Raw genomic sequence first — 23,557 nt, 5'->3', positions numbered from 1 at the left:
GTATTAACAATACAATATCATATTTTTTAAGCAAATCATGCTTCTCTTAATAATTCTTTTTAGTTCAACAATACATAAAGATTGGAGATTTGAATCTCTTACTTCTTGATTGAAAGTTCATAAAAAAATTGTTACTATAATACTTATACGTAAATTTTAAGTGAACGAAGTATAATGTATTATATTGTTACAATGTTACTTGAAAGGAATCAACATCCCTCCATCAAGCCCATCTTCTCTCTTCAATTTTTACTATATATGACGCATACTAATTGCAATTCAAATTTGTTTTTTTACCTCACCAAGTATTCATCAAGTTTGTCCTGATCTTTTTTTTTTTTTTTTTTTTTGGGTATTAATCAGATCCGAAACAAGCCAAAAATCTTGATGGATTCATACGATCATGGTCTATAGAAGCTAATTGTCGAAGATCTTACTAATAGTAAATCACACCTCCCTTCACAAACTCTATGGGCAAAAAATTAGTTCTATCTCCATGGTACCTTAGACATTAACGAAATAATTGATTAAAAAACTCATTTTCAAAGTGCAAAATGATTTTTAGCCCTCCATTTCAAACTTTAGTTTTTTTAATTCTTGCTTACATCTTAAATCTTCCTCAATCTTTTTCTCCCGAGTGACCTTGCAAAACAAGACCGAGCGCCTAAGAGTAAGAACAAAGAGGGGAGAGCGAGATCGTGACAAAAAAGGAGTGAGAAGAGCAATCTATGAGAGAGGACGAGAGAGCCAATTCGCATGCACAAGGATTTCATTTTGATAATTTCATCCAAATTTGATGTCAACAAATGGTCAAAAAACCTCATTTTAAAAAAAATAGGACACATCCCTCCCTCTCCCAAAAATTTAAAAAAAAAAAAAAAAAAAAAACACTTTGATCATCCATACAAAAATCCCGACATTAACTCGATCAAGATGAGATGGTCGTTGCAAAAGCGAAATTGTAATTTATGGCGCCCTGTCTCCATCCAAAAAGGGCTTATTCTCGACTGTGAGCCAAAAAAGGCCGAACATGTCAAATAGGGATAAATAAAGAAAATATGTGTTCCTTCGATCTTACTCATGTCACATGAGAAGAGAGACCTACTAAACTCAAAAAGTAGAAGAAATTGACGGACGCAACCATATATTTGGACTTCATCGAACTCCAAAGAGGGAGAAGAGGGAGAAGTAATGAATTTGAAGTTAAAAATAAATAATGAGGTCACTGAGGAAACAATCCTAATATAAACTATAGGGAGAGAGAGAGAAGATGCCAAAGAGATAAGAGGTGTAAAAGATGCAGCATAAAGGAGAAGTCACAAGTCGGCTCTCTATTGGCTCAGCAACATAACCTAACTAAAGGACACCTACAGAATATTCAACCAGTTTTTCCCTTACAAGAGAAAGGACAGAGACCATACGCCAATACCAAAACAGCTTTTCCCAGGAAGGGTATCTCTCCCATCTCTCATATCCCACTCCTCTCGTTGGATTCCCCCAAAAAATAAAGGAAATGTCAAAAGAACCTATTCGAAGCTTTAAAGGAACTTTCATAATGGCATTATCAGACCTGATTTTTCGTACCGATCTACCGAAACAGTCTTACACATATCCACGGCAAAATAAGAGCAGAGAATTATAAGAAACAACTATCTGCAAACTCTGATCACCTGAAATATTGACAGTGTAAAAGCTACAGATAACAAATATCAAGACATCAACTGTTAAGGTAATTACGATATTTTTCTCAACACAATTTAAAAGGAAGCTTCGCAAAACTAGAGTAATATTAAAAGTAACAGAGTTTAATATTTTATTGAGAAGAATAATTAATTCCAAATCCATATATCACTACAACAGGATCCGTGCGGTATGGCAATCACACCTCACAAGAACATTTGAGAGAGTAGGCTTAAACCATAATAATAACCCATTTACTCAAAAGAGAACAAAATCAATTCTTGACAAAAAGAGGAGACATACTACACAAACTCCAGTCCAAACACAAAGCATCCACTTAATCAGCTCTTGACTGACCAGCTCGGGAAGAGAGAATAATGCCCACAATAAGTCCATAGAGTGCCAGAGCTTCGGCAAAAATTAAAATAAGAATCATCCCAACGAAAAGCTTAGGCTGCTGTGCGTTGGCTCTGTAGAAGACAAATACAAGGAATAAGTACCTTTTACATCACAAGGGTTTGAGAAAACAAAACTCAGATAAATACCAGAAGCTATCAGAAGGGTTCAAATAATAACTCAAAATTTTATGATCAGGTCCTGATTTTGAAGTTTCATACAATTCATTTTGATCGAATTTTTGCATTATATTTTTAAAAAGAAAAATTCAGATACCCCATTTCCATACCCAATACAAAATCTTTGAAATATGGTTAAAATTATGTCTTAACAAGACTAAAATAGAATACTTGTAAATAAAAAGACAATCTAGGAATTAAAATAGGATTTAAACCAAGAAATAACAAATCATGAACAATTTTCCCAAAAAAAATCGCAGAAAACAACAAACGCAGGAACTCAATAAACTGGACAAGTACAGCTACTTACATAACCACGACAGGGATCCCATCAAAATCCCATCCGACATACAAACCTAATCCACCAGAGCATAAAGGAATAACACTACAGACGACAAAAAATTTATACGAAAGATGTGAACACAATCCAAGAAAAACGGAGAAACAGGCTGATAAGAACAATCAATACCCACACGAAAGAAATCTAGCGATAGTAAGTATACAAGCGCGAACAGACTAGTCGGTCAAAATGCATACACGACGACCAAACAAAAAAAGTTCCAAAACGTTAACAAATAGTACCTAACACCCGCATCACCGACGATCCCGATAGCCATGCCAGCGGACAGACCGGCAAGGCCACAGGCAAGCCCAGATGAGAGATGTGCGTAACCATCGAAGAGGTAATAAGATTTAGCCTTGGGGTTAATCCCTGTACTAATAATCACAGCAATAATAAGACCATAAATACCCAAAACTCCAGCCATAACGACCGGAACAATCGACTTCATCACCAGTTCAGGCCTCATTACTCCCATAGACGCAACTCCCACCCCGCTCTTCGCCGTCCCATAAGCAGCTCCCATACCTAATCAAATAACAAAAACCCCACCACAATAAGAATCAAAGATCCAAAGCCAGAAAACACGTCAGAGCAAACAAGAACAATCAAATTAACTGCGCATTGGATGAAAGAAATATTACAGGAGAAGACGAGGGCTGCAGCGGCGCCCAGAAAGCCGAAGAAGGGTGCCGTTTCATCGCCGCTGAAAGTTGACGACATCTTTTCTGGGTTCAACGGTGAAGATGAAGAAGTTCTCCGATCAGATCAGATCTCGATATCTCTCTCTCTCTCTCTCTCTCTTCTTCCTCTTCTCTCCTTTGTCGCCTCGTTACAACTCTCTGAAATACTCACGCTATCACGAATAATTATTTGCTTTAGAATAATACGATCGGGTCGTACAGCTGGGCTTCCCTTGGCCCACGAAAGGCCCAATCATGGACTTAAAGTGGGCCGCCAACAGAATAACATGTAAATACATGGCCCAATTATAGGCCCACATCTTGCCAGCAGTCCATAAAAATGTGCCTGCACGTATTGCAACTCAATCATACCGTCACTTAAAAAGTATATATTAAATTAAAAAGAGACGAATATGAAATCAATTAATTTCATGATGCACAAGAATTATTTTCTTCCTTAATTACAATATGAAATCAATTAAATGGAACTATGCTTAAAGTTAGTACGTATTTGCAAAACATTGAAAGTAATATTTACCGTTGAGGAATGTAAGAGAATAGTTAGCAAACTACAGGAGGCATAGCAATCTCTGGGAAGGACGATTGAAAATGACATAATGTGCTAATCCATAAAAGTACTGTTTCTTTTACTTAAGACTCTAATTCGGGATTTAAATTCTCTAGCTAAGAACTTTACCTACAAATAAAGTGAAGCAAGAACTTGGAAGAGCCAGGAATGAGTCGATCGTTACAATCACATCACTATTCAATGACATGTAAAAAGATCGAAGTCGATATTCTTCAGCTTATTTCAAGGAAAATGTTATATACTCTTTAGCTAATAAAACATTTACATTGAATGTCATCCATCAGATGGCTATTGAATGTAATGAAGAGCAACTATAATGGAACCTTCTGGGAAACAACTTCCTGCCACTCAGAGTTCAAATACACATGCCATACATATGTTGGATATTATTTGACATAAAAAATGTTCAGTAAAACCACTAGCTACTTCAAATTAAACATAACTCAACTTAACTCAACTAATTAAGGTATTCGTCCTCGAAATTCGAATTCCACACCTCATTTGATGAAATCAAATAAAACATTAGCAACAAAACTATCACACCTACAAGCAGAACTAAAATAAGACTCCATAAAACACAAAATCAGAAGACCAGTACAAAAAATGAAAGCTCATGTTTCTACTTTCATGTAGAGTTAACACATAATAGAGTGAGGACTGAAGATGGAGAATCGACCTTTCAATTATGCAGTCAAGCTAGATGCAGCTTTACAATCTTATTTGAACAAGGATCTGCTATATAGGTTGTACATATATGTCCTTGAGTTCTAAAGCTAGATGTCGTGTTAGCACAAGTTTGTGATTCTAAATGCAAGATTTGCATAATTCAAATGCAAGAATGTCCAAATAATCGATAATGGCCCCATCACAAACCACATACCAAGGTCGCATCCCTCACTTTGGATAATACATTTTTTAGTTCAACAATATACAAGATGAAAATTCGAACATCTAGCTTCTAACCGCAGTCAAGGATACATGATTTATGCCAGTTGAAGGTCCCATATTTCAATTTGGATAATACTTGTTTTTATTTCAACAATATACGGGTGGAAGATTCAAGGCAAGTTGAATTATGCTCATATATCATATTGGCTCCACGATAATACTTCTATTCAAACATTATACTGAAAGATCTAAACATCCATTGCAGTTTTGAAACTGATTAACTAACAACCTACCTCGACATTTACAGTACTCATGAATATGCAAGATCATATACAAATATGCAATAGCTGCAATAGCTGAAAGGATCTCATATAGGCTAAAAGAAAGATACCTATTTATTGGTATGAGTGAAGCAGCCTATGCACTGCAAACCTAGCAACCAAAAAAATATATATGTGAGAGGTAAAGCGAACTGGCATTAAAAGTGCAAGAAAGAGAAAGGGGAAGAAATGTTGATTCACTTACATATATTGCATTTGTTGTGTTCCAAGTCGCATAAGCAGTAGATTTCATGTGGCTATATATCAGGAACATTTTCGCTGATCAAAGTTGTTGACAACAGAAGCACTAACCATAATAGTCTACATTTTGATGTCTCAACCAAGACAGTACAGTCATTTTACTAAATAGAATATACGAGTGCCTATCATAAAAATGGATTATGGCAAGAGGTAGGAAAAAGTCAACAATTAACAATAACGTTTGATGGGAAAGAGTATCCATTAGAAAGGAAAAATGGCCTCCACGGCACCTTTAGTTAATCTATGGGAAAGAAAGACAGGTAAATTACAATATTCAATCTCAAAGATTGAGAAATTTTTGCAAATAAATGAAAATTACTGTGTGATTGTCGTCAATGAAATAATTCTAAGCTGTACAGGTGGAGAGGGAAAAGGAAGAAAAGAAAATGAAACATAACCTACAGTCCATCGCTAAAAACTGAAGGGCTTGATCTTGCACCCTTATAGTACAATGTGATGTTTTCTTCAACAGGCGCTCATAACCCAAATGAGCAAGAAAATGACACCTGGAGTGGCCCCGATGAGTGGCATAAACTTAAGCCATGCCAAAAGAATTATGCAGAATCGGGCTGCAGTTCGATACCAATCAATATTGCATTCAACACCAGTACCAGTTATAATCATATCTGACAGCACGAACCAAAATCTTGGCAGATCATGGGAAACTCCACAACGCACAAGCAGAAATGTCATATTACTCTATTGCAGCTCCAGAAATTAAGGTGCACTGGAAATGTAATACAGGCGTCAAATTATGAAGGCTTTCATGCCAACATATACCTTGGTGTCTTCCCAGACTAAAATGAATAATCCGTAATTGTGTCCTCACGAGAAGCTCGCCAAGAAAGCCATTTGATCCTTGGGACCATCACGGCTTCATTATTGACCAATAAAATGACAGCAAATCCTTGGGACTGTAGTCATGACTTCACTACAGGCTTCATAGCCATATGCCTCTCTATTAATTTGTCTACAAAGGCACGAATCTGCAAGTGCATAATACAAGTACAACCAAGTGGAAATGGATGAGAAACTGTCCGAAAGAAGGAGAAAAAAGAAACAACAAAAATACACTTGGTCTCACAGGGAAGAAAAGTGGCACACATTGATGGCACAATAGAGACCGTATTAATATGATTAAGATCAAATCCAAATGAAAAAGAGTTGAGCAATCCTCTTTTTTCTTGAACAAAAGAATATTCATGAGGTAACAGTACAAAGAAGCATTTGTAATCTGTAACTGATAAAGAAGCTGAAGATGGAAGCAAACCTTGTTCCTACGTTTGAAATCAAGAAACTCAGAAACAGTCATGCCTTTCTCTGCATCAGTGGCCTGTTCCATGACCTATATTCCAATGAAACATGGTTAAACATGTAATCCATTTGAACCACCCCCCCCCCCCCCCAAAAAAAAAAAAAAAAGAACCCCACACATACCCCCAAAAATATTTAGAAAAAATAGAAGTGGAAGAATGTACTGGGGAAGATGAAAATTACTAACCTTTGTTGCACTTTTCTTCATAATTGACTTGTATCCATCCTTGTCAATTTTCCTTGCTTTGTAAAGGGGCATCAAGAGTGATGCAACATAATCAACTACAGCCTGCTTAATTCTGTCAGCCCCACGATGATGGTTTCTTATAGGCTCCTTATTGATCGTCACTTGTGATATTGAGCTCTCATTCGCTACTTGATCATTATTCCAAGTGGGTTTATGCCAATTTGTGTTTGAATCCTCCTCATCATTTACATGAGCTGCAGCTGCTTGAGTGCGCCATCTCTCAATAGCATGATAATCTTTCATTCCAACACTACCAGCTGTATCAACCCATGCTTTCGTGTATATACTACTATCCACAGGAGCACTTTCACCAGAGTGCTCCCTGAAGTTCAATTGGGTAACAATCTCATTCGAATGGCTTCTTTGCGAAAGGTTATCTGCAGACATTCGTGAACTTTCAAGATTAACACAAGCAGCAGAAAATTCCACAGACCAGTTCCTGACCCTGCAATTTCTAGAATCTATTTCAGATATACAATCTTGTCTTCCTAGCACACTGCCAGACAACTTCTTTTTATACTCGCACTCATCCATTTGAGCATAATGCTCCCGTCTAGCAAATTTGTGAAAGGAGGGGATTTTTGGGAGCTGCATTGCGCTCTTGGCTTCAGAAGATGCATATGCCTGTTGTGTGAAAATCACTAAGTTCAAAGTATGCACAACATGCAATCAGGTATTATTTTCACAAATCTCCTATAAACTAGTCAACAAATTCAACTTCGAGTAAAATGGAAACCAGTGATACGACAAGACTATCTAAATACAGTTTCTAGATCCTATATAACATAAGTGAGTCACTTTTTGAGATCAATTAAAATTTATCTTTCCTCCATAGATAAAGTACGAAAGTCACATCACTCCTAGAAATGATCACAAAATTCCTGCCACTAATGAAATAGAAACGAACATCTGCTATGATCACAACCAAATTTAATTAAACGAGCTATAAAGCACCAAGGCCATTTCATTTTGCATTCAGTCCATATCCACAATGTAATATTATTAGGAGTTTAAATGATGAAGCACATGAAGAAACTGCTGTTGCAAGAACGCACCAAGACTCAATACAAACCCAGTCACTAGAACATTCAATAAGAAGGGGGGGTAAAGAAAACAACCTTCGCAGCTGCAAGTGCAGCTGCTCGTGCTGCCTCAGCAGCAGCAAATGCAGCCTCCTCCTCTTCTGTCATAGCAATGTTGTTGTCTTCCATCTCTGCATCCTGCTTTCCGAATGAACCCCTTGACCTTGATGAACTGATATCTGATTTTGATGAATTTTCCATTTCTAATTTCAATTGTTTGCTATTATCGTTTTTCATATTGACATCAGACTGCAAGGGAATTGCAGCTGATGCAGAAGTCAGCAAATTGCCCCTACTATCCAGCGTGCTGTTGTTTGCATGCAAAGGAGGTTTCCCAGAAGAAGAATCTTTATTAGATTTCCTCTTCAATAATTCAACAGCAGAAACAGACTTGGAGAGTTTTAACCCCCCATTAGCAGCCTTTTCTTTACGGAAAACTTCAAGCCAAACACTAACCAACTGACTCGCAATGGCACGGATGTCACGGCTTGTATGCACACATACCTTTTCTTTCACGGTTTTACCTATGCCTGCACCAATTGTTAGCAAAGGCGACATATAGTAAATTCCCATTACCGGCACATTAATTTCAATTTCAGGAGGGAAAAAAGACAAACAAACAACAAAATCATATGCACACGCGTGCATTAACTTCTACTCAAAAGTCCATTGTAAGAGCTTAACAAGAAAACCTAAAAGCATGCATGAGCGAACAAATAATAGAGCAATGGTACTGAAAATAAACAAAATCTGATTTACTCTTAAAACATAAACATTACATAATGATAATTCAAATAGCTATATCAGTCGAAACAAATAGCTAATATCATTGATACAATAGCAGGAAAACTCAAGGAGGGTTTAAACTTTAAAAGAAAAGAAGATATATCAAGTCGCTCAAAAAAGCAAGTAGATATACCTGATAAGCGAACTGCAAGTAGATCTGTTGAAACTAGCACAAGAATACGAACACATTGCCGAAGAAGTTGAGTCCCATCCTTCCCCATTGAGTCCTATAATCAATTTTAAGCCAACATTATAAAAGCTAATAACATGAATAGATTATGCTGTAAAGACGTAAATGAATAAGAGAAAAAACATGATAAAAAAATCATGAGAAGAACACTAGAAAGTGTAGGCATTACCAAAATCCATGAGTTGAGAACTGTAAGACCTTCTTTGGTCCCTGCAAAGGACTTCAACGTGTCAGCAGGGAGATTCAGCAACTCTTTTGCCACATGCAATCTCCCAGCTGTTGTTTTTGCATTAAAAAACAAATCTTGTAGTAAAGCTTCTGTGGTCAAAATCCTGGCACCATCCAAAGAATTTTTGTAAAAAGCATCAGAAAGCTTAACAGCATCGAGTCTTGTAATTATGTCCCCAACTTCATCATTCTCACACTCGGACTGCCTCTGAGCAGCTTCCATTGCCTCTACTTCTGCTGTGAAATCATAACCATCACTCAATACATCAATCATGCGTACGGCCTCTCTTAGCCCACTCATCATTGCACCCCCAACAGTGTCAGGATGCTCCTTGCAAGTAGCTTCACCAGCAAAAAACAAACAGTTTCCAACAGGTCTTGCTAAAATGTCATAGTCCTCTCCAGACGCTCCAACAGCAACATATGAGTAAGCACCATAGCTAAACGGATCTCTTCCCCAATCAGTTACGACAGATGCAACTGGATCAGGTACCATAGCTTCTCCAAAAAGTTTGCGAAGGACCATTAACGCATGGCTTACATTATCTGAAGAGTTCATATATTGCCTCTCCACGGCCGCCTGACCAACCACCAGTGCTATGAGAACCGGAGCACCAACTGTTTTTCTTACATTCCAAAACATGAAACACTGCCCCCTCCACTTTGTTTCCTCTGCAGTTGCCCCAAAATAATCCACAGAGTCGTCCCAGAAAACTTCTGGAAATTCAAGAACTATTTTGTTAAGAACTCCAAACCCAAGGCGCTGAATGGACAGACGCTTCCATTCAGGCAATGGTGGAGAAAACTTAATAGTTTCTGCTTTCAAGCACCCAAGAGGCACAGTAATAAGGACAGCATCTCCTAGAAACACACAACCATTGGTTGTGGAAACTTTTACCTTTGCACACTGATTCCCATTAAACCCGATGTCACTGGTGCTGTAAGAAATATCAGCCACAACATGATTTAGGTGAACATCGAGTCCTCCACCAAGAGACTCAACAACTGTGCTATAACCCCCTTTAATCATACAATGAGCTCCTCCAAAACCTCCATAAAGATCATCCTGATTCCAATTAGGAAGAGACACTTTCTTGAGCATAGCAGCACAACCATACTCCAAGTTAGCAAAATGCCAATTCATCACTCTCCTCTCAAAGGGACTCAAAACTTCTTCATCAGAACAAACATCCATTCCTCGAGCCATGCGTCGTCGCTTAAGGGCATATTCTAAACCCTCCTCGAGAGACATGGCCATTGCATGCTCCCCTCTTTGTGCAACAAGCAACACCATGTCATCAAGCAGACTATTATATTCTGCTTCCAAAGCTTCATCCATGTCTACTGGAACTTTTTTGCGTGTAATGATGTCATAGAGGGGACAGTCACTATTTAATACAGTCAACTCCAGGCCCAATTGAGTGCAAATCAAGGAGGAAGGATCAGGTCTTCTTTCGGTTGCAACATCAGCCTCTACTCCTGTAATAATACTTGCACCAAGATCTACAGGAACAGAAAGAGAGGAACGGTCTGTATGAACACGACCTCCTAACCTATTCCTGGCTTCAAGTACGGTGACACCAAAGCCCTGACGATGCAAGTGCTTTGCAGCAGTTAAGCCAGCAGGACCAGCTCCAATAACAATTACTTTCTTTCTGACTTCAGAATTACTCAGCTGTTGTTGATCACCTCCTACACATTCATCAGAGGAGTGGATTGGGTGCCAACCATTTCTTGAATGATTAGTTAAATGTGAGGCAGCTTTACCCGGAACATCACCTACCAGTTTTACCGGTATGGGATCAGGAGTACCATACTCCAAGACATGTACCAATTCTTGTTCATGTTCCACTGGTTTTGGTAAACCCAAATTATTTGCAATCACAGGATCTCTTCCTTCAGCATCTTCCAATATTATTTCACAGCCAGCTGAAACATCGTTCTCTGCATTAGAAGCATCATAATTTTTTACCATGGCAGAAACCCCTTCCTCAGAATCAGCAGCTGAAGCAACACTAACGTCTACAACCTTCTTTTCTACCGGTTCATAATCATATTTAACGTCAGATTCTGATTTGGCTTTCTCAGAAGCAATCCCCGCATTTATATAACCCTGTCGATTTCATTAGAAATTAATACTGACCTAAGGGAAAAAAAACACCCTCCAAAGTAAAATGACATAAGAAACTATTAATTGAATGAAATGAATGTCAAAGACAAACTAAGTGGTTCATAAAAAACACAAGACGATACTCTATAATCTGTCCTAACTTACACGTAGGTTAAGAAATGCATAGATCTCCCTAATAAGGGGAAAACGTGGCGGTTCATCCATAGAGGGAGTATCAGTGACCCCACAGTCAGCGAGATGCAAAATGCGTGTAACATCTTTACACCAAAGGCCCAGGATCTGATTCCTGCAAGGAGACGCATTTTAAATATCGTTGAATAATTGAATCATAGATGAGTATCAATTAAATTTAATTATACGCTTTTTCAGCTCCATTCTAGCATCAATTCAATATGCATGATCCAATGACATTGTTGCTTGGAGAACTCAGTACTTCCTCCCAATAACAATTCATTCCCCTTGGTTTATAACAATTTTTTATTCGCTGGAAAGTGGAAAGTAAATTAGTTTTGTTTATTCCCCATAAATTACAGTAAAATTTCATACACTGAACCGAGAGTATACTACTTATCCATGCAAGGCCCAGATGTATAAGATACAAATAAATATCAATCTTTGTGATACAACAGAAACCAGTACAATTTTAAAAAATATATATATTTCCCTTTTAATAATAATTGCCAAAACCAAGACTGGCATCAACTTGAAATATATATGATGACAAAGAAGCTTGAAAGTTTTGATTCATCTAACTCGGCACATCATCCAGCAACTAACCATAGATGTATTATTATAATAAATTAAAATACAACTGTAAATATTAAAAATAGATAAATACATAATCACTGCAACCCAATATCACATTGCTCAACATTAGGCAAGATGCACGGTGTGATACTGAATATAATTCCATAATTGCACATTGATGGCAAAAACCATAGAAAAGGCATAAAAACAAATAATGTGACATAAAACAAATCAGGGAGAAAAGTGATTTATCCAAAATAAAGTGACATAAAAACAAGGCATGTAATAATATAAAGGATGAAGTAACAAATACCTGCATGCTATGTACTCTTGAAGTCCACCTTTGCGCTTTAGCACATCCTTAAATTTAATCTTCTCAAGTAGACCAACTGCATGTGCCTTAAGCCCTGCAGACACTGCAGCTCTACCACCAGTTTCAGCCTCTGTAAAAGTTGTTGATGTAGATTCCTTTCTTGATCTGAAAGAATGGTCGCCATCAACTGCACGCTCACTAATCAAAACCTCCCAATCAATATCTCCTTCATAAGCCATGTCATCATGCCTAGGCTTCTTTGTCTTGCGTGTTACACGTTGTAAAGCTGAAAGCTTTAAATCTTTTTCACTACCAGGAGCAGATATTACATCCTCAAGGTCATTATCATCTGGAGTGAAAGATCCAAGAGAAGATACCTTAACCTCTTTACCAGTAAGTATATTATTTGGACCATCTATCTCCACCAAAGCCTTGGCCGGTTGACCATCTGATACCATGCTGAAATTTCCACTAGGACAAATCTCTGGATAATTTGGTCCAGAAGCAGTTGCCCTAGATTTTTGGGATATGTGAGATTGAACAGCAGTTGAATCTGAAATCCTATTAGAGATCAGAGCATTTTCTTTCTGCATAGAACCACATTCATTATTAGGCTCGTCAGTTCCAGTATTTAAATTATCAGAGTCACTGCAAGTTTTATCCGCTTTCGTTGAATCGAAACGTGCAGATAACTGAAGATTGGAGAGTGTTGTTCTGTCTAATGATTGTTCAGAAATCTTCAAATTTTGAGTAGATAGACAGATTTCTTTGGAAGAACTTTCACAGAAATTGGTAGAGTTTGGCAATTCATCATGATGTATAACAAGTAACAGTTCTTTTCCCTCGCAATCTACACCTAGAGTTGTTTTAGACAAAGTGACTGTGGTCTCTTGGGCCACCACATCACAAAAATCTCCGCTGGAAACACCCCCACAATGACCATGGCTTTCATTTACCTGTTCTAGAGGACGACAAGTACTGCACATACTTTCATTGAGTTGATTTTCACCTAGCCCATCCTCAAAAGAACCCATTTCGGGCAAATGGCTATTCATCATTGTATCACCACAAGAACAATGTTTTACTACACTCTTGATTTCACAGGATGCCTTTCTTTCCAGAGCCCGGAAATTGTCCCTAAAATGACTGAAGTTTTTGCTATCTTCATCAGCAACTTCATTTGATATGCCTGGTCTCATGTCAGGATTCTCATGATTATTGAGACAGCATTGATACTCTTCTTGGTGACGTTCGACCCCTTGATGGCGTTGTCCTCGACCAGGATTACAATTCTCTTTGGTGCAATGCGAACAGGAAATTAAATATGATGTAGTAAGTTCAGAATCTGGTTTTTTGACTTCTTGTGGCAGCTTAGCTGAAGAATTAGAACTCACAATGGAGTGTGTTTCACGATCCCCAGAAAGTGCTCTAGAAAAAGGACTCAAATTATCTTCAGAAGCCTCATCCTTGAAGTCCGATTTAAATGTTGTAGATACCAATGATTTCCTAGTTGAACCAGATTGAACCTTTTGGACAAATGCAGACAATGAATCGTCCAACTGTTTATCGAAAGAGAAATTAGCACTTCTCCTACTTGAGATACCCATCTCCATGTCTTTTAATTCCAAATTGGGTGCTTCACACCTCGTTTCTACATCAATCTTTGCAGTTGGATCAGACTCTTCATGATCCATTAATTCACCATTTTCTGGTCTCAATCTTGTGTCTAAATCCCCTTGTCCTCTGGATGTATTAGATAATGAATCCAAAGATTCTGTCATACTTAGGGAAGAATTCTGCTCCCTGGCAATTCCAGGTCCACTAACCTTTTTGGGACGCCTCAACTTCTTTCTGAAACTAGCTAAAGTATCATCCATTCCCCCAAAGTCCTCTTGCACTGGCAATTTTGCTCCATTCTTGTCAACCATCTTGTCCCTTTCACCGCCATCATCTACACCCAACTTAGTCTTCTTAGAGTTTCGAGATCTCTTTAACTTCAGCAGAGAGCCAATTGGCTCATCATCATCTGAGTCAAACCCATCATCCTTTGGCTTCGTTCTTTTCCTAAAACCAGACTTCTTATTGTCTACATCCATCTTCCTAACCCCACATTCAATAAATAACCAGCAAATCTCGATGGTGTAACCCTAACCCAGCTTGAGAAAACAAGCAATCAAGAAATAATCTGAAACACATCCCATCGTTCACACCTCTCAATCATCAAGAACCTAAAACTCAAAAATCCCGTACGGATTATAATTCCACAACCATTCGCGGCTGTGCTCCACAAAATTCGAAGCTAATCCAAAAAGACCCTACACTCGTGAAGACCTAAAAACGTTCAGATTAAAAAATTTTCAAAAATAAAATAAAATAAAATACCCTAAGTCATACATCCAAAAATACAGAGGGACAAAACCCAGTAAAGAAATTCTACGGATTAGCTTATTCTACCACGAATATCAGAAAGAGTTCCTTCCTAACTCGACCAATACGAAAATAATTTTTTTAAAAAAACAGTAATGCGATAGGATACGAAAGGAAACACGCATCTAGGGTTTGTAATGGCATTAATGAGAGAGAAGCGAAATAAAACACCAAATTTGTGAGGGAAGAGAAGTGGACCTTGAAGAAGCTCGTCTATGGCGGCATTCAAGAATTGGTGAGAAGAAGAAGAAGAGAGTGAGGTGCGCACGTTAGCCTCACCGGTGATGAGAGTGACGGTCGGCTCTGAGAAGTGCGCCGCCAGCGGGATGGGGGAAAAAGTCTCTGTTGCGGGGGAGAAAAAATAAGGAAATTTTTAATTGGTGATAATATTAAAAAATAAATAAACCCAAAACGACAATTTTGGGGATCGAAACGACAGGTGCGGTGAAAGAAAGTAGTGGGACGAGGGGGCCTTCTGAAACGCTGCGGACCACTCGGCGAGGGGTTTTTTTTTTTCCTTCTTTTTTTCCCTTTTTTCCTCTTTTCCTTTTTCAACAAATCGGAAATTGCCGGACCAAAATTCCCCTTTTCCTTTGCGAGAAAAATTGGAGGAGAAATTTGAGTGTGGAACAAAATTTAAGATTTCTTTCTGGTAAAATCATCTTGGAATAAGATTTATAGCAATGCCCTCTTAATTTTATAGTTAACATAATCTCTATATTTAATTATTATTTTAAATTCTGTTTAATGACTTTTCGAATTAATTTCACCTTAATTAAATATACAGTTTTTTTTACCAAATTTATATTGTAAATATCCATATATTATTAACTTTTATTTTATCCATATATTGGTTCTGCCAATTCGAATCTTATTAGGATTGTTGAAGATAAATATATTTTGTAGTTGATGTCACTTTTAACAAAGTCCCCCAAAATTGACTATGTGTAGTGGTTGACTATGTCTCGTCCACTATATTTGAATAATGAATTAGCAGACATTGAATAATGATTGAGCCACCGAAAAGAAAGGTACACCTTTTTGTATAGGTAGTAACTTTCAATTTTTTTAAGCCTTTCTTAACCATACTTTCATGTCTTCAGGAAGCCTCTCATTCGGATGTGATATCAGTTCATTCATGTACCCCTCCTGAACTCAGGTCATTATACTCGCACCTTTAGAATTCCACGTGGGGATAATTTTGACAATTATTAATCATTATTTTATAATTTTATAATCCTTTTGCTATTTTTACAATTTTAAAAAGTTTTTGCTGTTTATCCAGATGAAAATTTAAATTTTGCTATTTATTTAGTAAACCTAAATTGAATTTCTACCATAATTGTGTTTTACTTAAGGGTCATGTCCAAGCAAAATTGCGAGGGAGGGATAGTGTCCAAAAGGGAAAAGTCAAATCTTTGGTATCCAAGTAACCCAATTGAGCCTAGAGATTATATATTGAGAAATAATTGGGTCAAGCTTAGCCCTAATACTTTGCAATCTCGAGAGTCGCAACAAGCCTGACATTATTGACGTTACATGTAACCACAGGCATTTGTCAGAGAAATGGCACTATAAATAACCTCATTCAACAACCTCCAAAGGGAGAATTAAACGGAGAACTCCGACCTTACTATATGTGGAACTATACACTCATTGTACTTAGACATCAAAGGTGGTCTTCACTAGAGTTGACCACAAGAGTGATCATCGAAGTTGGTTGTTAGGTGGTCTTCGAAGATGATCGATGGATTGGTCGTTGGAGGTGGTCATTGTGCGAAATCGGGGTTGTGAGAGGTGGTTTTTCTATTGAAGTTTGATGTCAGAGATGATCACTAAAATTAGTCATTTGATGTGGTCGTCGGAGTTGTTGACAGAGTGATCATTGAAGTTGATCGCTTAAATGGCCACCAGAGTTTATCGTCAAAGTTGGTTGTCGAAGGGTGTCATTAACACTAGTAAATGAAGGCGGTCATCGCCAAAATTGGGGGTTGGAGATGATCTTCACTGAGGTTGGCCATCATAGTGAGTATTAGAGTTGGTCGCATAGGTGGTTGTCCAAGTTGGCGAGTGGAAGTAATCGGTGGAGCTAGTCGTCGGAGGTGATCATTGTCGAAATTGGGCGTTGTATAAGGTATTTGCTAGAGTTGGTCGTTGAAGTTGGTCATCGATGGGTGGAGTTTTAGAAACGTTAGAGGAAGTGAGAATTGGTTATTGTTAACCACTAAGTTGTAAATAATTCTACTATAGCAAAACAGATGTTAAAATATCTTACTCCATGTTATGTCAACACTCACCCAAAACACTGAGTGTGGCTATTATATAGCCCACTAATCCCACTGTAAGTTAAAGCCCAAACACCACCTAAAAGTTCAAATATACATTTGACATATTTAAAGTTTGATGACTACTATTGGACATAAAATCCAAGCTTCACGGATCTATTATTATATTTTGTAATTTATTTTTTATATATGTACATAAATTTATGACTCGTATGTATACTAGTCAACAATAAAATTTCAAGCGACAACTCATTCTCTAGTATTTTGGAAAGGAAAATAATTGAATATTCTATTTTATAATACAAAAATACGCCTTAATCACTAAACTATATCTGTCATGAAACCTGTGAGCCCTCAATCTCTTTCTTTCACTTAACCATGAGGTGCACGAAATAAGTACTTGAGCCAAGAAGTAGGGTGGATGCATATTTTGATCTTGGAGGGCAATAATTTTTCTAAGTATTTGAAGGAAAGGTTCGAATGCAAAAGTTGAAAACATAGTGTCAGAATATTGGCTAAGTATGCTCTGACCTGAGGAAGACTATAGGAGCAAGGCATATGTTGGGACGAGGAGGAAAATGACCCATTTGAAGCTTGAAAATTTTGACTAAGTGTTAGTTGATGGAACAAACACATGCGCAGCAGAAGAAAAAATATATCTAAAGTACTCTAATTAGATTAATTATAAAGATAAGCATGCATGCAATAAAACAAGTAAAAGGGGAAAAAGAATACAACCTTTGTAATCTTTGAATCTTCTTCAAATCAGCTCCAATCTCTTCACAAACGGTTCATAGATCACCGCAAGAGTCTTCCTGACTATTCTCCAGCTTTAGAACGGGATGGTGGGATCCGGTCAGTGACTAATTTGGAGGAAAAAGAAAGCTAAAACTATGAGAGAAAATTTCAATGAGATTATCACATAATCTCATCCAATTCCACTATGGCCAAGAGTTCTTCAAAAGCATTAAACGCCCCTTTTAAAGACCATTACATGCAAACATGCAACTTTGAGTCTGATGAGAAATTGATACTAGAAAATCCACTGACTCGAAGTGAGACTTAGTAGGACAAGTGTCTTCAAATGAAGACAACCCTTGGCCATGAAAAAATTGGCATTTCCTACTCACAAATATTGGATATTTTCACTAACTTGGTCAAAGTTTGACTCTCAAAATCCAAAGTCAACATATTTGACTTTTTTACTTTCAAAGTCAAAAGTTAACAATTTGACTTCCATTGCATTTTTTACATAGTCAACAATTTGACTTTTAATTCAATTTTGACCAAGTCCATTTAATTTCAAAATTAATTATAATAATCAAAATTTAAAATTTAATTAATACTAAATAATTTAATTAATCTAATTTAATATTAAATCCAACACTGATCCCAATTTATATGAATATCTATTCATAATCTTGATATTTAAATCTTATTTAAACATCTCTTATTTTCTCTCTCTTTATGTTTAATTCATAATTAAACATTAGGTTAAATATATCGTATATATTTAACGCTTTGCTCCAAAAACCAAAATTTAACACTTCAAATTCGTTCGTCACACTATTCTAAGGTTTAGTCGAATATGAGCTAGTAAAGGGACCTCATGGACCTACAAATCGTGGGCTCTAATGATCCACGATTAACCGACTAAACTTTTTATCCTAATTAACCACCATTCGTTAACTATCAGGTCACTCTATCAAAGCCCAGTAGTTGTACTCCCTCACTATAAATATATTATATCCACTTAATATAATCATGATTGGTAAGTTAAGCCTTCACAGGTTGTTTGTAATAACGGCGGGGTCAAAAGTTGTTTTGCCCCCGAGATTACATCTTGCTCCTTAAGTCCCACATATTCTCTAATGAACAATTGGTTTGTGATCCAATCACTAAATCGAGTCCCTCTCGAGCCAATCAGAGGGTTGGGCCACTTGTTCAAGACCTGGAGTTAACACTTAAGGGAACAACCTCTCTACTGTCCCTAAAAGTAGGTAGGAGTGAATTTCGTCTTGCACCTTATGTCCCCAGCTATCTACTCGGTCTTACACCTACACTATCGAGCCAACCCTCACCTATGCAAATCTAAGGATAATCCCGAATAAACAGGAGTTCATAGTTAGCTCTGGATTAAGACCAAGTTACCTAGGTCATCGCTTTGAAATAGTTAGTTTTATACAGTAAACAACGTTATAAAGTAAGATTGACTTAATTCTTTGTCAGATCTTATGCAAACTCATTGCATATGACGCCCCCGTTCCTCATGTCAATACATGAACGAATAAGAATCACTTCGTTTGTAGCACTTTACAACAAATTGTAACAACTATATAGTGTGCTGCATCCGATAGTGTTACCAAAATAAGGTACCCAGTCTTATTCGTATACTATAGACCGTTTTGGCTATTTACTGAACTTGATCATCTCTTATGTCTCCACATAAAGTTCATGTATTCATATAATAGCCATGGATGGATCTTTAGTTTATTGGATTTAGACTTTACAAGTGCAATTCACATATTCAATAACAATTTTATTGAATAAACATCAACAACATCTTTATTGATAATAGAATACATTTAACATTACAAACTGCGAGTTTTAGGACATATAACCCAACAAGTAAGGATGGAGTAGGAATCAATCCTTGTTGGAAGCATGGACAAGTTAAACTTGTCATCATTGAAGGAACTCGTAGTGAAGAGATCCTTGAGCGGAAGCCGATCCTCCAAATTCTATTAATTATCGAATACATAATTTATAGTAAACATACAAGATATGCATTCAAGTTAAACTACAACATGCTTTTTACAATAAAAAATTGTTCAAGATACATTACCCTTGAAGAACCTTTCTTCGTGAAACTCCCTCGAACAGTCACGAGTCTCGAATAGAAACAACAACTCTTGAAGACCTTCTTCAAGATATCTATAAAATATATTTAACTTTAACAACTATGAATCACATTCAGAGAAAATAGATTTGAATCTCATTCAAATAAATATTTACTCCCATTAAACTATAATGTATCAAATACATTATGACAATTATATCATATATAATTGAAACAATTTTGTGTAAGTGTAACCCCTCATTTGTTAGCATCCTTAATAATTTCGTGTAAGTGTAATCCCTCATTTTAGGTTCTAGAGTCTCGTGCCAATGAGCCAACCTTAGGAAAAAGACAATCGGAACAAGAGACTAAAGTAACCCTATCCATCTGGAGATCAAATAAAGCGTTATGCAATACTGCCATCATTTGGGGGGACACCTACAATGCCTTGAGGTGATGCATGAAACTTTATCCAACCTAATGAGAGAGACTGAAGGATATGTTGTCACACGTCCCGCTCCCACTTACTATAAAAACTCTCTCCATTCACCTTGGTATTGACCTACCAAATGCCACCCGTAGAGGACATCCATGGTGCCTCGAGACCAAGAGTAGATCACACGGTGTGAACTTTTAGGGAGAAACGTGTAGAGGTTAAAGTGAAGTATCATATACCCCATTTTCATCCCACTGAGTGTTACCTAAGGTTAATTAACTTTGAAAATCCGGCTACTGGTTCCATCTGAGTATTTGTTTAATTTGCTAAAAAACAACTATTGTCTTTGATGATTAAACAACTTTGATTCAAGTCTCATTGAACTTTTTAACAGACTTTCATCAAACTTGTATGCATGTAACAAATCTATCTAATTTACCTTTCCAGGTAGGGGTGCTGTTGGGATTAGTGTCTTAATTCTCCCGGAGTCTCATTATTTTGTAAAGATACACATTATTCAATGAATAAAATAAATGTTATTTAATTTTGGCATTTATTCATATCCAATAAACAAAGCTCCTTGGTTATCTTATGTGAACTTAAGCATGTATATGTGATATATAAGTGGATCATGACTTAAGTGATAACCTAAATCGGTCTGTAGTATAAGGATTAAGGTGGGATACATGATCCTGGTGACACTACGGACACGACCCGCTTTGTAGAGGTTTGCAAGTGTTGTAAACTACTATAGATGGTTGATCTTAACCATTCATGTGGAGACGTGGAGTGGGGGGTGTCCTGTACAAAGAGTTTGTATAAGACTTGGACCATGAGATGACTAGACTCTGTATATAACGTTGTTGATACTAGAGACTCGCATCTCACCTAAACGACCATAGGTGACACGACTTCAATCCTGAGTGTTTTGTGAACTCCTGCCTTTGAGGGCGGTCTTTTGATTAGTATGGGTGAGAGTGGCCAGATTGCCAACTCAACATGTCTATCTTATTGGGGACTTGTCTGATCTGGGAGCTGGGAATTCAGTCCACGATATGGAATTCACTTCTTTCCCGAATCAGGGATAAGTAAAGAGATTGCTCCCTTAAGGACTGATTCTGGGGCTTGAACATAGTGGCCACAACTTCTCTTTGGAAGAAAAGACTCAGTCATAGTAGGACTATGATTTATGTTCATTAAAGGGATCAGTGGTACTTAAGGAGACAGATGTAACTACAGGGGCATAACGGTTATTGGCCCAGCTGTACCTACGAGCGATCTGTGAAGGGTTGTCACACTGCTGATTAATTAAGATGGACACATAATATATCTGTGGTAAGGAGAGTTCAACTGTCGGTCTTTAGTGGAGTGTCTGGCAGTTAACGGATGGTGGATACCGTGACTAAAGAATTTAGTCAATTATTCACGTACCGTTGAAACTTCGAGCTACAGGTCCATGAGGTCCCCTTGGTAGCTTGGATTCAGTTGAGGATCAGTTCTTGGTGTTGATTTGAAATGTTCAAATTGACAATAGGTATTTTGATTATATATGATATAATCGATATGATGTATAAGATACATCTAGTAGAGGATTGATGTAAATGAGATTTACATTTAATACCATGGAATAGAAAAAGAACTATGGTTTATATGTTTCATGAGATGAAATATTAAAACTATAGGTTATAAATATAGTATGATAAGTTGGTTATCATTTATATTTATAATAATACTAATTATTGGATATCTGATTCCTTTTCTTTTAAATAACCAAAATATTGGATGGTTATTGGATCATGGTAACCGTGAGTTTAAAAGGAAAGTGATTTCCTATTTTGAAAAAGAAGTGTTTACAAACATTTGAAAAAGTTTTTGAGTTTTCTCTCGCGAAAAAGAAACTCATGAAGTCGTCAAGTAAAATTGGATTTACTAAAAGACGGTTGGGCGAGCTAAATGATCGTGCAGTATTTACCAAACGATCGCATAGTTTTGCTAGACGATCGCTGGCCCATGGTACACGATCGTGTAGTGTTTGTTGGCGACAAATCGAGTTAAACGATAGACTAAACAACCACATAGCTTTATCTAAACAATTGTGCATCGACCTATACGATAGGTCTTCGCCATCTCCCACTTGCCCAGTCATGTACGCGGTCGTTGTTTCCTCCGTTCGTCTACCGCATACCAAGTTTGAACAGAGCCCACCCTCTGGATTCTCACACCGAGAATACCAAGGTAGCCTTGTTGGTGGTGTCAGACTTAACTCAACTCCGTCGAGGTTTTCTGGAGGCCGTTCATGGTGCTGTGGAGGTCGTTCGTGTTACAGAGGAGTTCATGACTGAGAAGATCGTTGAGGACGAGCGCGAAGTGTTCGTGCGATGTTGCGGTCATGTAGATCGGTCGTTTGAGGTTGCTGATTGTTCGAGCATTCGTGCGCAACGGAGCGTGGAGACGCTTCTGCCATTGTTTGTATAGTTTTCCTTTTGTGCTTTTGAGACTTTCATGCTGTAATTTCTGTATGATTTGTATAACCGTTTATGTTTGAAGTCAACTGTAAATGTTATGTTAATTCATGATTGTAATTTTGAATAGTCTTGTTTTGCTGCTCATGGAAATCTTGCTTTCGATTTCTTCAGGTGCGACGTTTCCATCGACTTAAGTACCCCAGCCTAGCCAGAACCAGCCTTAGACAAAAGGTCCCTTATAGATACATTTGTTACATATTTAATCTTTTGTTAGGAATCGATTTAATCCTATTAAACCGATTTAAAAGATTAAACTTAGATTTTTAATCTCATTAGAAACGTGATCTTAGGTCTATCTCAATCAAATTTTAACACAATTTAAAGAATGATCAAACTTAAGGTTTGTATGCAACTCTTTATTATTGATTTTAATTCTAATTTCATTTAGTATAACAATTATAAGTAAATGAAATAAGATTAATTTCGGAAAATGGCCTATTGGAGGTTTCGTTTTGGAAAAAAGAATCATTTTTTTAAAAAAAATGTATTTTATACCCCTTATAGAAAGGAAAAAGATTTAAAACACCAATCCCTCCCTCCATGACGTTTTCTTGCAACCCTTAAAATTCCTTTCGAAACTCCTCACAACTCCTTACATTCTTTCAGTTCTTCTTCAATATTCCAGTTCATCATCTTCAAGTTCATCAGTTCATCTTCATCAAGTATTTATG

The 23,557-nt window shown here is 37.2% G+C and overlaps 2 protein-coding genes across 3 annotated transcripts; both read right to left on the bottom strand.

Annotated features, from left to right (window-relative positions):
- Window positions 1-1,789: 1,789 nt before the first annotated feature.
- LOC120075973 (V-type proton ATPase 16 kDa proteolipid subunit) lies at window positions 1,790-3,412 on the bottom strand. The gene is made up of 3 exons (XM_039029738.2): window positions 3,240-3,412; window positions 2,838-3,123; window positions 1,790-2,150 (listed from the first exon to the last, which is right to left on the bottom strand). The coding sequence occupies exons 1-3, from the start codon at window positions 3,316-3,318 to the stop codon at window positions 2,018-2,020; spliced, it is 498 nt and encodes a 165-aa protein (XP_038885666.1). The 5' UTR covers window positions 3,319-3,412; the 3' UTR covers window positions 1,790-2,017.
- A 2,104-nt stretch (window positions 3,413-5,516) lies between these two features.
- On the bottom strand, window positions 5,517-15,176 carry LDL3 (LSD1-like 3). Of its 2 annotated transcripts, none has more exons than XM_039029736.2 (9): window positions 15,000-15,176; window positions 12,375-14,689; window positions 11,459-11,600; window positions 9,125-11,296; window positions 8,899-8,992; window positions 8,016-8,509; window positions 6,838-7,521; window positions 6,607-6,681; window positions 5,517-6,322 (listed from the first exon to the last, which is right to left on the bottom strand). In XM_039029736.2, exons 2-9 carry the CDS (start codon window positions 14,468-14,470, stop codon window positions 6,257-6,259), a joined length of 5,823 nt encoding a protein of 1,940 aa, XP_038885664.1. In that variant the 5' UTR covers window positions 14,471-14,689; window positions 15,000-15,176; the 3' UTR covers window positions 5,517-6,256. The 2 variants fall into 2 exon arrangements, with proteins under 2 accessions (XP_038885664.1, XP_038885665.1); XM_039029737.2 differs by having other exon boundaries at window positions 12,375-14,705; window positions 15,000-15,168.
- Window positions 15,177-23,557: the final 8,381 nt, after the last annotated feature.

The sequence above is a fragment of the Benincasa hispida genome, chromosome 4 (genome assembly GCF_027475165.1).
Source record: "Benincasa hispida cultivar pf3 chromosome 4, pf3_genome.v1.1, whole genome shotgun sequence".
NCBI lineage: Eukaryota > Viridiplantae > Streptophyta > Magnoliopsida > Cucurbitales > Cucurbitaceae > Benincasa > Benincasa hispida.
This window is presented reverse-complemented; position numbering and strand designations above follow the sequence as displayed.

Coding starts and splice junctions, on each gene's coding strand:
- LOC120075973 (XM_039029738.2), bottom strand. CDS start 3,318: ATGTCGTCAACTTTCAGCGGCGATGAAACGGCACCCTTCTTCGGCTTT. Junction 3,124..3,239: donor TGCAGCCCTCGTCTTCTCCT/GTAATATTTCTT, acceptor TTATTTGATTAG/GTATGGGAGCTGCTTATGGG. Junction 2,151..2,837: donor GTCGGTGATGCGGGTGTTAG/GTACTATTTGTT, acceptor TGTCTTCTACAG/AGCCAACGCACAGCAGCCTA.
- LDL3 (XM_039029736.2), bottom strand. CDS start 14,470: ATGGATGTAGACAATAAGAAGTCTGGTTTTAGGAAAAGAACGAAGCCA. Junction 11,601..12,374: donor CAAGAGTACATAGCATGCAG/GTATTTGTTACT, acceptor GTCTCCTTGCAG/GAATCAGATCCTGGGCCTTT. Junction 8,510..8,898: donor ACTTGCAGTTCGCTTATCAG/GTATATCTACTT, acceptor CAATTGGTGCAG/GCATAGGTAAAACCGTGAAA.